Source organism: Rhinopithecus bieti, unplaced genomic scaffold (assembly GCF_001698545.2).
Source record: "Rhinopithecus bieti isolate Rb0 unplaced genomic scaffold, ASM169854v2 scaffold_4541, whole genome shotgun sequence".
NCBI classification, from domain to species: Eukaryota; Metazoa; Chordata; class Mammalia; order Primates; family Cercopithecidae; genus Rhinopithecus; species Rhinopithecus bieti.
In genome coordinates, this window is record NW_016804414.1 from 380,007 (window position 1) to 397,564 (window position 17,558).

At 35.9% G+C, this 17,558-nt stretch overlaps 1 protein-coding gene across 1 annotated transcript in view; it reads right to left on the reverse strand.

Annotated features, from left to right (window-relative positions):
• Positions 1-761: 761 nt before the first annotated feature.
• RB1CC1 (RB1 inducible coiled-coil 1) overlaps positions 762-17,558 on the reverse strand; it is a 92,451-nt gene continuing 75,654 nt past the window's right edge. Inside the window, 7 exon segments of the mRNA XM_017867942.1 lie at positions 762-2,147; positions 2,980-3,017; positions 3,020-3,061; positions 6,781-6,917; positions 9,203-9,261; positions 13,246-13,293; positions 14,231-14,285. Of these exon segments, the coding sequence (XP_017723431.1) occupies positions 2,070-2,147; positions 2,980-3,017; positions 3,020-3,061; positions 6,781-6,917; positions 9,203-9,261; positions 13,246-13,293; positions 14,231-14,285 (457 nt within the window). The 3' untranslated portion in view covers positions 762-2,069.

Consider the following 17,558-nt stretch of genomic DNA (forward strand, 5'->3'; position numbering starts at 1 on the left):
TCAATCTATGTAATTCGTGTGCTTAAAGTTTATGTGTAAAATGTGATTGAAATCTTCACTTATGTAATAAAAGGAGCTACATTTCCATGCAAGTCTGAATAGTACCTTACAGGTTTGATTGTATTACATAAAGAAATCTTTATAATAGCTAACACACGTTGAGTGCTTAGCATATGCCTGAAATTGTTCGAAGCCCTTTACACTTATAATTCTTAATCTGCAAAATATCCCTCTGAGGCAGGTCCTATTATTATCCCATTTTAGACATGAGAAAACTGAGGTTCAGAGTTTATGGAACTCACCTAAAGTTAACGTTAGATCTAGAACTGGAAGTGAGGTACCCTAATGCCAAAGATTAGGGTATAGCACCTTTACCCAAAGCTAGTAACTCAGTTGATGAGTTTAGATTTCCAAGTTTCATTTCTCTTCAACTTTTTAACTAAGAAAATTATTTCATTTTTTGTGCTTTATAAAGATACATGTGAACAATAACAAGACACAAAATAGCATATAAAGAAACTATAGGCAACAATCTTCAACAGCAATATTAATAATGATTTGATTTGATATGTGTCACAAAAATTCCACAGTACAATGACCACATATGAAATTTGAAGAGTACCAAATTAAGTCAAAATGGCCTAGCTGGCAGATTCATTTAGACCTAACCAGATCTGCTTCACAAAATCGCCCTCTATATAAAGTTATTACTTTAACAGTCATTGCATAAAGATGTCATGGAAAGATTAAATAGAAACATGTGAAATCATTTGTTCATTTATTCATTAACTTGTCAAATTCAGTTTTCTATACACTACGATGTTTATTCCATTTTGTACTATTAGATACACATATTTAAAAAAATATTTAACTTATTTTATGAAGAAATTAAATATTTTCTGAAAAGAATTATTTTATTATTGTTTTCTAGCAACAGATCTCAAACAATTCTCATCCAACTCAACTAACTCATTTAAATAACTTTGCTCAATGGCAACTTCTCTAAAGATCTAGTTTACACAATTCTATTCTACGTAACACTGTTTACCCTGTTACATAGTATATAGTTAAAGAACATTTTTGTAATAAACATGTTTCTCTTTGATATGATACATAACAATATTTTCACACTTCCCAGCAATCACTCAAATATATTAAAAATGTATCCTTCTTTAAAAGGCACACACATTTACAGGTTCAAATCTTTATTGTTTTAAAATTGTACAGTTCTTTTACAATACAATATTTTGTTATTTAAATGACCTCTAAATGGTTAATGTGCAATGAATATCTTTTGTTCTGAAACTCAACCATGAATTACGATTTCATCAATATGATTATTCTAGAGTCATAAAGATGTTGGGAAGGTTTGAGTCTGCATTTGAAATGGTTAGTAGCACAGACTCTTTCCTTTAGAACCCAGATGACCAATCCATTGAAAGTGCTTTTGAAGATTGCTGATTATTTATGGCTGATCTTAAAATCAGTCAATCAAATTACAGTTCCTTTTTTTTTGAAACATCAAAGGGCATTTAAGAAAACTGAAACAACTTGCTTTAGTAATCTACCGAGGCAAACTCAAAATGATTATCTGCATGCAATAACACTCTTCTTTAAATAGTTTTGAAGAATTTATACATTTTATAAAGAATGTGTTAAAGAGTGCAAGTATTCTGATACTGATTTCACAAAAGGACAAATGCTGGTAATAATAACATTTAACATCTAAGTTCAAGCTAGTGTATATTTAACAGGCAATTAATATGGCTCATCATAAGCCACAATGCACAAGGTATGCCCTTTGAGAAAATGAACTAGTTTGGTCCGCATTTCTAGAGTTGTCTGGGTAAAAACAAAAAACAAAAACCATTTTAATTCAGCCAAAGATTTTGATGAATTAATTATTCCTAAAATGAAGCCAGTTAAAAAGTAAATGATGTACACCAATGAAGCATATTGTCACGATGACTTTTGCATAAAAAGATGGCCTGCTGTTTTGGAGTGATGAATGAGCACTGCAGGACAAATCAGAAAAAAAAGTCATAGAATGTATTAATTTTATCCGTAAGTTATACTTTCTTATTCCATGATACGGCTTTCACTCTGTAAAACTTTGTCCCCAAAGGAACTTTAAATCTGTTTTGTGCCTAAGAGGGAAAGAAAAAAATGGAATCACTAAAATGATTAAACCACATCACACACACACACCCCACAAAAACAAAAAGAAACAAAAAAATACATAAACGGTATCACACAAATACCCTCCTATCATATTACTCATTGCTGAGTATTGAGGGGTTGGAGGGATGTGATGGTCTTTATCAAACTATGTAAGATCTACCCCTCACCAACAAAGAATATATTGAGTGAAGAGCAAAGACAAAGTTGGTAGCCACTGCTAAAGAATATAATACAAAGTGAGCCATACATCATTATTTTAAGTATCAAAGAAACCTCAATACTATATGGTTCAAGTTCTATTCATGTTTTGTACATCGAGGCCCCAAATTATAGTGAGTCAAGAAGAATGCTCAGAAGGTTTCACTGATTCTAGAGCACTGATATTGTTACACAATCAGTCCATTTTTTAAGTCACCAAATACTTTACACTACCTTTCTTTAATGGGGGTAGAGTATGAAAATAATAAAACATCAACTGTATTTACAAATAAAATTCCCTTTTTGTCACTAGTTATGCAGCAATTTTTTTTTTCCTGCAAATTAGTTACACTAGTAACCTAACAGTCATAGAACACAGACTTTGTAGTAGTTTTCCATTATATATTGATAGGCTGTAGTTAATCTATCTCTACTATCTAAGGACAACATGAATACTTATAAATTGCCAGTTCAAACTCATTCTCATTAAAGTCAAGCTCTAACTCAAATAAGCATAAAGGCCAAGAACAGCAGTGGTAATGATTTCTATATAAAGCAGTATTAAAATATTCTTTATAGTTCCTAGGCTTAGTATCACACGATGTGGTTTTACCTTTTGGCTTGACAGTATTCTTTTCCATTACTTTTCCAAGTACCCAGGGTCTTCTAGATGCACCTGAAGCTAAGGAAATTAAACAGTTAATTTCTTTTTGAAAGTATGATAATTATTCATGGAAACGTAACTGCCAGAATTAGACTAAAAAAGCTCTCACAAGTGGAAGAATATGTAAGACTTTAAAAACTGCTGAAATCACTGAAATGCTTAACAATTTACAAAACTAAATTCATGTTACTTTTCAACCAGTAATGTGTGCATAGCTCTTGTTACTCTAATTAAACGTACATGATATGTCAAGTCACAGAAATAACAGTTCAGGAAACACTAATAATCTAAGTACAAATCATGAACAAATATCTAGGAATTCTAGGCTAACTCAATAGTGCCATCTATCGAAAGAACTAAAAGATAACCTTTCCCATTTCTTTAAGCAAATGTATAGGTTCAAAGCAAATGTATTTAAAATGTATAGGTTCGGCCGGGCGCGGTGGCTCAAGCCAGGAGCGCACTGGATGGCGTCGAGACGGTAATCCCAGCTTTTGCGGAGGCCCCGAGACGAGGCGGATCACGAGGTACAGGAGATCGTAGACCATCCTGGCTAACACAGTGAAACCACTGTCTCATACTAAAAACTATCAAAAAACGTAGCCGGGCAGAGGTGAGCCAGGCGCCTGTAAGTCCCCAGCTACTCGGGAGGCTGAGGAGGAGAATGGCGATGAGCCCGGAGAGGCAGTAGGTTGCAGTGCAGCTGCATCGGACCACTGCACTCCAGCCTGGTGAACAGAGCGAGACTACCGTCTCAAAAAAAAAAAAAAGAAAAAAACAAAAAAAAAAAAAAGAAAAGAAATAAATAAATAAATATAAAAATAAATAAAATAAATTAAAATAAAATAAAATGTATAGGTTCAAAGCAAAACACTCTGAGGGGCAGTATTTTTAATACAAGTTCTCAAAGGCAGCAGCTGAACAGCTCTCACATCTGTACGCCACAGTGCTGGGCAAAACAGTGTGTATACAGCTGGTACTCAATAAATAACTAATAAGGGTTAAGAACCAAAAAAGTCTAGAAGGGCAGTACTTGTGTGAATGAAGGAAAGTTGAAAAATGTGAGAGAAGACAGGATAAACCTAGTCCTTATAAAGCCAAAATGTGACAAGTCAAGTGATATCCATTCTCTTTTAAAATTCATCAGAAAAGAAGCTGTCATATTAAAGTTGACTTCAAAAGAATTCAGGTAATAAACTACGGATACCTTTCAACTTATGATAAGGTTATGTCCAGATTAAACCCATCCCATATTGAAAATATCTAAGTTGAAATGCATTTAAAACTTCTAATCTACCATACACCATAGCTTAGCCTAGTCTCAGAACATTTACATTCGCCTACAGTTGGGCAAAATCATCTAACAAAAAGCATATTTTAAAGTGTTGAATGTCTCGTGTAATTTATTGAATACTAAAAGTGAAAAACAGAATGGTTGTATGGATACTGAAAGTAGGGTTTCTATGAATGTGTATCACTTTCGCACCATGGTAAATTAAAAAAATCTTAAGTAGAACTACCATAAGTTGGGAACTGTCTATATTTTGTTTATGGTAAAGCCTTTGAAAGAAGGCATATGAATTTTATTCCATAAAATAATTTGGGAAGATATACATGAAAGATATCCCAAATAAAAAATCAGAAATGAACCTGAAGAATACGATCACATGACAGAAACATAAAAGCTCTCGGACAATAGAGTGTGGTGAATTCTCTGAAGAGTAAACTAACACTTCACAGCCAATTACTAAGATCCAAAAAGAATCATCTAAACTAAATGCTTGTATGACGCTGGAAGAGTAACGAGCTCCACTCTGAAAAGGCATAAAAACACTGGTAATCCACACTCTTCCAAGGCAACAACACAGTAGGGTAGCAGGACCCCAACTGGCATTCCTCAAAGGAAAAAAGGAAGGCGGGGTTATTCATGGTTAAGTAAGACTGTTAAATAAATTCTTTTCTGCAGTACTTGTGAAAACCTTTAAAATGGCAGTGTGCATTTTTAAAAATGTTTAATATTTCCCATATTTAAACACTGAACTCTAAGAAAATGAACATGGAAATACTGAAAGGTAATAGGCTAAGATGTAACTTATCATCATGCAGTTCTGAGGGAAAAAAGTGTGCACATATTTGTGTATATTTATATATTAGATACATACACATAAAGAGATACTGTAAGTGGGGTAAAATGTTAACAGGTGAATCTGGGTCAAGAAATATGCAGTTTTTTTGTGCTATATAATCTTTGCAACACTGTAAGTTTAAAATCATATTCAAATAAAAGTTTAAACAACTGAAAACAAAAAAAAAAAAACAAAAAAAGAAATATCAGGTTCATTATTTTCAAGGTAAAAGTACTAAGTAAAATAGTAAGTTATAAGCTATCTTCTCATTTTTCATGGTTACATGATTACTGTTTCATGGATACTCTAAACAGCCAACCACAAATAGCCATGATGGAACTGTCATGGGAAAGCAGCCTAGTTCAAGACTAGGAATTTGTCCAGCCTGGTCAACAAAGCGAGACCCTGTCTCTACAAAACAAAACAAAAACTGGGCATAGTGGTGGTGCACATCTATAGTCCCTAGTCCCAGCTACTCAGGAGGCTGAGGCAGGAAGATTGCTTGGGCCCAAGAGTTCAAGGCTACAGTGACCAAAGATCATGCCACTGCACTCCAGCCTGGGTGACAGAGCAAAAACTCATCTTAAAGAAAAAAAAAGGCCGGGTGCGGTGGCTCAAGCCTGTAATCTCAGCACTTTGGGAGCCCAAGGCAGGCGGATCACGAGGTCAGGAGTTTGAGACCAGCCTAGCCAACATGGTGAAAACCTGTTTCTACTAAAAATACAAAAATTAGCTAGGCATGGTGGCGCATGCCTGTAATTCCAGCTACTCGGGAAGCTGAGGAAGAAGAATTGCTTGAACCTGGGAGGCGGAGGTTGCAGTGAGCTGAAATTGTGTCACCACACTCCAGCCTAGAAAACAGAACAAGACTCTGTCTTGAAAAAAATTATCTATCTATCTATCTATCTATCTATCTATCTATCTATCTATCTATCTATCTATCTATCTATCTATCTATCTATCTATCTATCTATCTGGCTTTGTTTGCGAGTCAGTCCAATTAGATTAGGAACATCAATCTAAATGGACTTACTTTGTTTTAGTGTTAAAAATAATTCTACTTAGCCTAAGTATACCAGGATATCTATTCTGTTCTTTTTTAGTATTTTGAAAATCAAATAGACAATAGACATTGTTACTTAGTGTATTTTAACAAAGCTTATTTCCTTTTTTAAAAAATAAGAGTATAGAACAGTATAATGATAAACAAGGTACGAACACAGGATACAGGATAGACATTTTATAGTTTAAGAAAACTTTTGTTTTGCCAAAAAATAATGGTTTTATATAAACAAATAAGCATACATTAATCTTGAATAGTCTGTACATGAGAATTTTGACAATATAATTATGCAACTGCTAGGATATGAGATGTCCGAATCACTGCACATTCTGATCAACTGGTCCCTTGTATAAGCTACACTCCTTAACTCTGAATTGTAAATGGAATCCATGAAAATAATCTAGATAATGTAGATTTTATTAAAAAGCAGATTAAACAGGGTTCCCTCTTAGTGACTTAATTCTTATATAATTAAACAGGGAAAAAAACTTTAGTTATATAATTTCCTCCATTCCAGGTTTATATTTTAGTCATGGAATGACACTTACCACCCTCACCTGGTTTGAGATCCAGGGCAGGTAGAGACTCTGAATGTAGAAAATATAAAGTAGGACTAACAGTAAATAACACATAATTGTCATGGCGTTCGTCTAGGATGATGAGTACCAAATCTCCCACCTGAAAACTGAATAAAGAAATGCAATTTTATTGACTTAGAGTTACTTCAATCTCCCTATTCTGAAAACTTAATTATATATGCTACAATGCTCAACTACATATTAAGATATTAACGCAAATATTAAATTTCACATTTACATGATATTCTTTTTGTATTCTGCCCAGGTCCTAATGGGACTGCTGGTCATGCACAGATATTCAAAGGATGATGTCAGGGTCTGTCAAAGACCAAACATTTCTTTAATAAAGTTTCCATAATCTAACGTTAAGAAACTGGATGAAAAGCAGAAAAAGCACCCATTATAGTTTATCCAGTCACAGGAAGATTTTTTCTACTAATCTTTCATTTCACACCAAAAATTTAGAGAGACATCTCATATACACTCACAGTGTCAAAGAAAAATTAGATCTTGTCTTCAAGCGCAGTGCTCTTCAATTTACAAGAAAAAGCAACTGAAATAGGTCCATAAGTGCTTAATTAGGTCTAAACAAGTCAACAGATATCACTATTTTGGGGTATAAGCCCGAAAGAAGACAGGGAAAGAGAGAAGTGGGTACAACCAATTACATGCTTAAGTGGTGTTTGTCTCTTTACAGCCTTTTTTAGAACTATTGTTCAAAACATCAAAAGACCTTGAAAATCAATCTCATATTTTTCAGTTGTCAAGATCATTTAAGTTGGCAGATCCTATACATAATAAATCATCAAAATCAGCTGGAGAAACTTTTAATGTCTTTTATTTATTAAGTTACCCTATAAATACTTATTGACTACCTAACAACCATGTGGCAGGTACTGTTTTGGCTAAACACCAAAAGCTAATACCTTAAAATGGGGAATTGGGAGATGAGGCCTCTATATGAGGCAGTATCTTTGGAGTTCCTCCCTCTCTCTAGTCTCTGAAAGATCATTAATGAACTGCCCATTGACATGACATACAGCTGGTCAAGACAGATGCCACCAAGCCCTTTCAAATCACTGAGAGAAGATGAAATTTTAATGAGACATGAAAAGTCAGAATCACAGATATCTGACAATCAAAAATGTGGTCAACACATTTAGAAATTCAGAAACAAAATACAAGAAGTTAAATAAAGGGTCTTAACTTTCACAACCTTCCTGTCAGGAATAACTCACTATTCATGAGTTGCTAACAATGCTTTTATTATTCCAGAGCTCCACCTTAAATAACCAAAGCTAAAGAAAAATTGTAACTATGGGGTAATACAGTTCAGGAAAACTATTAAACGATTCAACTGATAAATTCTGTAAACCAAAAATCAAATTTGAAGCCCCCCAAACCAACCATCTGAATGAACTTCCTCCTCTAGGCCAGTGCCCATAATATATAATTTAACCTGAAAGACTGGTTCAGGCCATGACAAGAGGCAGGGGTTGGACTTGCCTCATCATGTCCTCTTCCCTTTTAGAATTCAGGAAAAGTCAACAAGAATTTAACATTAACACGAGGTTAAGCGTGATAAGAAACATTTACAAACTATTATCTGTCAAGCCTGCTACCTGGAGGCTTCATCTGCATGATAAAACTTTGGTCTCCACAACTTCTTTTCTTAACCTAGACATTCCTTTCAACTAACTGCCAATCAGAAAACTTTTAAATCTACCTGTATCTTGGAAGCTACCCTCCCACCTTTCACTTGTCCCACCTTTGTGGACCAAACCAACTTGTATCTTCAATGTCTCATGTTTCCCTAAAATGTATGAAACCAAACTTCCCCCTCACCACCAGCCCGACCACCTTGGGCACATGTTCTCAGGGGCTCCTGAGGGCTGTGTCACAGGCCATGGTCACTCATATTTGACTCAGAATAAATCTCTTCAAATATTTTAGAGTTTGACTCTTTTCATTGACAATTTCAGTTTATTATGAATTTATAGAATATTAATAAAATGAAATCTAAAAACTAAAAATAGGGAAACATTGCAACTTAAAAACAAATCAAAACTCTCCAATATAGATTAACAAGACTAAGGAGATAAATGAGATTTAAAAGAGGTAGCACATGCTGAAAAGTTAACTGGAGGAAAAGGCTTCAAGGATATGTATGTGAATCATAATGCTATAATAGGAAAGTTTTGGTAATCTAAATGTTTCCAGAATAACAATTTAGAAATATCCTGCTTTCCAATAAAAAACTTTTACTACTACTGAGTGCAAAACACTCAGCTCAAGGAACCTGGACCTGAATTACTCTCACTGAAATACATTTTCATTAACAATTCGGTGAATGCTTTCCACAGAAAAATACCCACAAAACTAAAGTACTTACTCTCTAATAGCTATCTTTTCAGAATGCCTTGAAGATACTGAAGACATGCTCTGAGACATCTAAAAAAAAAAAAAAAAAGTTTATGAACTTACACAATTTGAGTACCACATGTATTCTTACTGCAAAAATTTCACCCGCTGTTACATACATTCAAGTCTGTGTCCAGCTTTAAAGAGCCCAAACTAATAATAGTTATTATGTTCATTAATAATTCCTTTACTTCAACAATTAGCAAATTTGGTTAGATTAAAAACTGATTTTAGAATCACATTTTATTTACATTACATATTTAGCCTTAAAATAAAACAGAGAAAAGGACAAGTTTTCAAGAAGGCTTTGAAAATTCTAACGCATTAGTTTCAAAATCTTTCCTTTTGGAAAAACAAAAATGTTGGAAACAAGTGCTCAGCACAGCCAAAAGAAACGAACACTTGGAAAATTTCTCGGCAAAGCAACTTTACTTCTGCAGAAGGGTGCTGCTCGCAGCCGTCATGGTTGCAAGAGAACACCAAACAAAGGAAGGAAGGGATTTTTATCTCTAATGCAGTTTGTTTCTGTGTCCTATTGCCTGGGGTTGGACCACACAAACTAAACTGATCCCAGTTGGCTTAGACCTAAACTTTTTCCAAATAGGATTTGTTGAGAAAAGGAGAAGGCAGCGGGGAGAAGTGGATGGGATTGATTTACAATCTTACAACTTATGAACAGGAAGTTGAGTCTTTGAAGAGGAACTTAGTTGTCCCAACATACAAAAAACAAACAAACAAAAAAACCCAAAAAGATTTAAAATCTCCAGCCTGGGCAAAATGGTGAAACCCCGTCACTACCATAAATACAAAAAATTAGCTGGGCATAACGGCAAGTGCCCATGGTCCCAGCTATTTGGAAGTCTGAGGTGGGAAGATCACCTGGGCCTAGGAGGCAGAGGTTAGAGTTATAATGCAGCAAGCAAAGACCACCTGGTGACCATCAAACAGGCCATCTGGAGGCAAAACGCTATCTGAGGAATTCAGAAGTAATTAAACTTTCCTAGCATGTGGATACAGGTCTTTTTCAAAAATGTTGTAAGTAACTAGAATTTCTACACGTCTCCAGAATGCATGCATGCCACAACTCACTGAGCAACCCTTGCTGACACTGAGACACAAAAATGTCTACAAATGTAATCATTTACCACGACCCACATGGCCAATATTGGTCCAAACTACCCTTAAGATCCCACCTTAAGGTCCACATATGCTTGTAGGGAAAACTCACCACAGCGCTCAGTCCTCTCTTGCTGAGGCGCCCCACTACACTCTTCAGCAGCATTCGCTCTAATAAAACTTTCCTTTTTCAAACCTATACTGTTGTCGGTAAATTCTTCTTACCAACCCAGAGTCAACCACTTTGCAATGCCACAGCGCTCTGACACCTTGCCTAGCAAATAATACTACTCTGGTTAAACTGGGGTAGGAGCATAAAGTTCTGAAGGCTGAGAACAAATCTCTTTTCTCATCTTCAATGCAACTTCTGAGATGTCTCAGTTTAAAAAAACTTGTGAACAATCACGAAACAATGAAAGATGTGATAGCCACCCATTTCCTCTACTAATGATGAGCACAATGAAATGGTAGCTGATAAGCTACCCTATAACCTATAGCCCATACAGCTTATCAGGTATATGGTAGCTGATAAGCTATAGCCATAGCTCAGCTGGGACTGTTCTGCTCTTCAAAGAAGCTTCAATCCATTTATCCACACCATCTCATAAGACCTGGAGCATGGAAACCAAGGTCTTTGAAGCTTGAAGGGGTGGTAAAACATCTATTTTCCCAAGCAAAGCGAGCACAATGCATGGCTGCACAAACCAAGGACAGATAAGGATTTTTTTGTTTATTAAGTCAAATTTTGATGCTCTGAATTTCCTCCATTTCCCTTTGAACACTACCTGGTACAATGCAGGGTTCTCAATAGGTGTTTTAAAAAAGAGAAATAAAACAACAAATAATAACTAGGAAGGCCTAAAATTGCATAGCAACTTACTAAAATTATCCAGACAAATGGTCTATATCCTGCCAGTGAAGACTGACCATCATTTTTAAGACCACAATTCAACTTTAATTTTTTAAAAGCTTAAGTTTTTTATATATTATAAATGAAGACAATGGAAGAAAAAATTTGTGAATATAGCTGTAAGTCTATGTGAAAGTGTGATTTACATTTGGACACCTTTCTGAATGTGACTGTAATGCTCTCTGGGTCTGTAAGAATTTATTCTGTGAAAAGAAAACAAATCTTGGAAACCAAAAATCACTAAGGAAAAGGGGAGGTTAAGCTGGGAACTACATCAGGCAAACCTGCCTCACATTTTATTCCTAAAATAAGATAGCTACAAAGACCTCACAAATTTGCCCACAAGAAAACGGCCCTGCTGTTTCACTAAGTCAGACTAAAGCATAAGTGACAATTCCTCTACTCTCCTCTGACATGTAAATTATGTATTCAGTGAAAGGCTAATCACAGTTTCAAAATAATGCAACCATTTGTCTCTTATCTACCTATGACCTGTAAGCCCTCTCCCCAGCTTTGAGTTGTCCCACCTTTCCAGACAGAACATCTTACACATACTGGTTGATATCTCATGTCTCCCTAAAAATGTATAAAACCAAGCTGCGATGTGTCCTGACCACCCTGGGCACTACAAGGTATTTTTATTTTTTAAACAAACTAAATTCTAAAAAGTATTTCAAAACTTTTCAAAAGTACTGAACAGAAGCCTTAAACTGTTCCTACTACCTTGTAAACTGTAATTATCAGAATTTGAAAAAATAAAGTTAGTGCTTTATTAAAACACATTATTTGCTGTAAAATGGGCTGTTCAAATAACTGGTTAAATTCACAGGTTAAAGCCAAGGCAATTTGGCTGGGTGCAGCAAAATTCCAGGCAATTCCAATTTGCCTGGAATCCCAGCACTTGGGGAGGCTGAGGCAGGCAGATCACTTAAGCTCAGTAGTTCGAACCCAGCCTGGACAAGATGGTGAAACCCCATCTCTATAAAAACAAAAAAACAAAACCTAAAACCAAACTGAAAGAAAAATTAGCCAGGTGCGGTGGCACTCGCCTATACACCCAGCTACTTGCTGAGCTAAGGCAGGAGGATTGCTTGAGCCAAAAAGGTTGAGGCTGCAGTGAGCCAAGACTGTACCACCACACTTCAGCCTGGGTAACAGAAAGAGACCTTGTCTCGATTTTTTTTTAAATTAAAAACAAAACAAAACAAAACAATAAAAACCAGGGCAATTTACAGTACCATATGGGATCTCTTGCCTTTCAGGCACTTTCACTTAAAAATAAGATTCATGAAAAGGGCTGGGCACAGAGGCTCACAGCTATAAATCGCAGCACTTTGGGAGTCCAAGGCGGGCAGATCACTTGAGGCCAGAGGTTTGAGACCAGCCTGTCCAAAATGGAGAAATCCTGTCTCTACTAATTATGCAAAAATTAGCCGAGTGAGATGGTGCACACTTGTAATCCTAGCTACTTGAGAGACTAACGCACAAAAATTGCTTGCACCCGGGAGGTGGAGGTTGCAGTGAGTCGAGATCGCACATACTCCAGCCTAAGCTACAGAGCAAGACTCTATCTTAAAAAAAAAAAAAAAAAATGCATGAAAAGATAGAATGTATTAAAATTATGCACACTTGTGAGTAAATATATTAATCTTCAAAAGGCTTATGAAGCATAGCTCAAAACTGATTTTGATGATTCTTTTAAAAATAATCTTAGGTGCTTCAACTGGTCAGATTTAAAGTCGTAAATTCGCCAAGACATTATTTAATTTCACACTAAGAAAAAAGTCCGAATCTACAGTCAGGAGGTAACTCTGGCCTGACTTCAGCATTCTGAAAATCAATAGGATTCAACGACCAACATGGACCAACAAACCTACTATAGATAAGTCAATCAAAGCATACATCCTCTGATGGAATATCTTCATAATGAAATATAATGCAAATCATTTAAAAATGTTAAGACCAATTTACCAAGAAGAAAATCTTACCAGTCTTTGATTTAACCGTTTATTTTCTTCTTCTTTCAATTGCAATGTCTGCAGGTAGAAAAAAAAGAGAGACCTGTGGTTTATCCTTGTACCTACTCAAATAAATCTAAACAGTGACTGTCAAAAAGTTTTCATCAGACAAAAATGTTTGGTTCAGTCACGAAAAGTTCATGGGGATATTACTTTCGGTGAATCCTTTCCAACTGTTTTCATTATCTACTGGCTTAAATGAGAACCAGAGCAATTTTAGATACATTTACCAAGGACTGTCAAACATTAACACGCATTAGAAACACCTGTGAAATACATAAATATGTAGTAAAATCTGAGATCTATCCCCAGAGACTTTGTTAACTAAGTCATGCCTAAGAGAATACATCTGGCATCTGTAACATACATCTCAGATTAGGCTGAGGTAGGAAATCACATAACCCTTTAATAATAGAAAACATGCTATATTCAAATGAAGTTGTACAATTCTGAATTTGGATTTTTATCAATTACACTTGTAAAGAAAAAAAGGCATTGTTGAAAATCTTATACGCCTAAAGAATGAAAAGTAATCTATGAACAATGATCTGCCAAATGTGTACCAATTTGATCTTATAGTACCCTTAATAAAGGAAACCATTTATTATCAGTTTTTCCTTGTCCAACGCAATTCTTTATTTAAAACATAACTCCCTTCATTACTTATTTTGTTTTGCCCATTTCTAAAAGTATTTAATACTTTGTTTCTGAAACAGATGTTTAAAATGCCTATTTATGTTATTTTGCTGAATTTTGAACTATTAGATAAAACTATTACTTTACACATGGATTTAATAAAACTAACAACTTTTCCTCTCATACAGACTTCATTCATTGGGAAATTACAACAAATGGGAGGGTTGAAATACTGCCAACTGTTCAGCTAGTAGTTTCTTTAACTGTATCCAAAAGTGAACATATTAAATATGGTACTTCAAGAAGATAATTTACTTACTCGTTCTAACAGCATTATCCGCTGTTTTTCTTCAGACAACATATGAATATTTTCTCTAAAAGTGAGAGAATTGAGTTTCAGTTTGAAATTCTAAACTTTACATTCTTCAAGATTTTAGAAATTATTAATACAGATCACTTTAATAATTTAAGGGTTTTCATAAATTTTCAAAAGCAGCTTATTTCAGTTAGCATGTAATTTCAATGTTGTATATTGTCTGTAGTAGACCTAGATCTACAAACCTTTTGAAATAATAAGTAAAACTTTGTGTATGCATTTATCTAGAGATGTCTTTACATTTCTTATTTTTCCCAGGTATTAAGAATCACTCTTCTTCCTACTTGTGATTGAATCCATGTTACTGATAAAGGCGTAGTTCTTGAGTGGCTAAAGACTTCAGTAGATTTACTAAGTGGATGCTATGTACTCACTAGTTACTATCCTAGGTGTGAATTTGCCCATTACACTAAAACATCCAAAAACAAACTAGAAAATTTTTTAAAATGCTGTAACATTAGAAAAAACAATTATTATTTAGGTTTTAAAATTCATCTACAGGTATAATCCCCCAATTATATTTTAAGCAACTTGATGCAAGGCAGGTGTTCTGTCTCCTTCAATATGCTAATTCTTTAGGAAGAGGTTTTGCCTAATATAAAGGCCATAAAGACTGACTTCTGTAAGAGTTTTATAATTTTAGCTTTTACACTTAAGTCTATGATCTATTTAAGTCAACTTGTATATATGGTGAGGAAAGGGTCCAACTTCATCCTTTTGCATCAGGATATCCAGCTATGCTATCCCTGCACCATTTGCTGAAAAGGCGACTTCCTTCATGGAGCTGCCTCAGCACCCTTAACCATAATGCAAGGGTTCAACTGACCATGAACACAAGGGCTTATTTTGGACTCTCAATTCTATTCCACTGATATATGTCAGGCTAGCACTACAGTGTCTTATTACCTTCGCTTACAAATTTTCAAATTAGTCAAATAGTGTGAGACTTTATTTTTCAAGATTGCTTTGGCTATTTTGGGACTCTTGCAATTCCGTATGAGTTTTAGGATCAGCTTGCCCTTTTCTGCAACAAACACAGTTCAGATTACGGTAACAATTGTGTTGAATTTGCAGATCAATTTGGGACGGGCTACCATCTCAAGGAGATTAAGTCTTCCAGTCAGTAAACACAGGATGCCCTTCTGTCTTAACTTTTTTCCACAATGTTTTGTAATTTGTACAAGTCTTGAACTTCTTTTGCTAAATCTATTCCTAAGTATTTTTACCTTTTTGATGCCATCAGAAAAGAAACTGTCTTTTAAATCTCATTTTTGGATGATTCATTGCTAGTAGAAACAATGACAATTTTTTTTTTTAACAGACAGGGTCTTGTTATGTCGTCCGTGTTCACAAACTCCTAGGCTCGAGGCATCCTGCTGCCTCAGCCTCCTGAGTAGCTGGGACTACAGGTGTGCACCACCACAGCCAGCACCAATTTGTTTTTGCACACTGAACCTGTAACCTCCAATATTACTGAACTAGTTTATTTTTTTTTAGAAGAGTCCTTAGGATTTTCTAAATAAAAGATAAGGCTATGTAGGCAAATAGAGTGTTTTATTTCTTGCTTACCAATCTAGATGCTTTTTTTTTTTTTTTTTTTTTTTGAGACAGAGTCTTGTTCTGTCGCCCAGGATGGAGTGCAGGGGCACAATCTGCAACCTCCGCCTCCCAGGTTCAATCAATTCTCCTGTTTCAGCCTCCCAAGTAGCTGGGATTACAGGTGCCCACCACCATGCCTAGCTAATTTTTTTATTTTTAGTAGAGACCAGGTTTCACCATGTTGGCCAGGCTGATCTTGAACTCCTGACCTCAGGTGATCCGCCTATCTCAGCTTCCCAAAGTGCTGGGATTATAGGCATGAGCCACTGCATCTGGCCAATGCCTTTAATTTCTTTTTCTTGCCTAAGTGCCTTTGATAGAACTTCAAAGTACAATGTTGAGCAGCAGTGGCAAGAGCAGACCATCTTCATCTTGATTTTCGGGGAAAAGCATCTTACATCATTGAGTATGATGTTAATTGTGGGTTCTCACAGATGCCTTTTAATAGGCTGAGGAAGTCAATTCCAAGTTTGTTGAGTGTTTTTATGATGAAAGGCTGTTGGGTTTTGTCAAAAGCTTTTTTCTTCATCTATTGAGATAATCATGTGTTTTTCTGTCCATTCATTCTACCGATACAGTGTATGACATAAGTTGACTTTTAGATGTTAAACCAACCTTGCATTTCTGAAATAAAGCCAACTGGAATTCGTTTTGTATTCTCCCAGACTGGATCTATTAGTATTTTGCTGATAATATTTGTGCCAATAGTTACAGAAGATGTATTTTCTTCTTTTTGATATATTTGTCTGATTTAGTATTAGTATATAATACTGGCCTCACAGGCTTATATGAAGATGCAAATGACTGCTTTCCTCTGAGTGGGCAGGGGTGAGGTACAAAGGACCCTGCACCTACTGGTTTCTTACTGTGTACCAGACCTTCTCAAAGGTGCTCATTAAATGCCTGTCTGGGCGCAGTGGCTCAGGCCTGTAATCCCAGCACTCTGGGAGGCTGAGGCAGGTGGATGACCTGAAGTCAGGAGTTCAAGACCAGCCTGTCCAACATAGTGAAACCCCATCTCTACTAAAAATACAAAAATTAGCCAGGTATGGTGGCGGGTGCCTGTAATCCTGGCTATCTACTCGGGACGCTGAGGCAGGAGAATCGCTTGAACCTGGGTTCTGTTAAGAAAGTTCTAAATTCCAGTAAGCTCTGCCAGGATTTCAATGTAATTCAGTAAACATTTGCTATATATGAATAAACAATAATAATAAAAAAACCGTTCCCTGCCTTTCCTCACCAAAATGAATACATTCATTACTACAATAACCCCTTTATAGGTAATGGACCACAAAATGTCAACATTCCTTGTAAATAAGAATGGCTCAACACTACTGCCATCCTTACCTTGGCAGTGTAGGATAATTCTGGTGCACATACTATGTATAGTATGAGAGTTCCCCAAAATAATTCATCCGGTAATGTTTTCTTACATTTACAGTTTAAAGAATTAAAATAGGCCGGGCGCGGTGGCTCAACCCTGTAATCCCAGCACTTTGGGAGGCCGAGACGGGCGGATCACGAGGTCAGGAGATCGAGACCATCCTGGCTAACACGGTGAAACCCCCTCTCTACTAAAAAATACAAAAAACTAGCCGGGCGAGTTGGCGGGCGCCTGTAGTCCCAGCTACTCGGGAGGCTGAGGCAGGAGAATGGCGTAAACCCGGGAGGC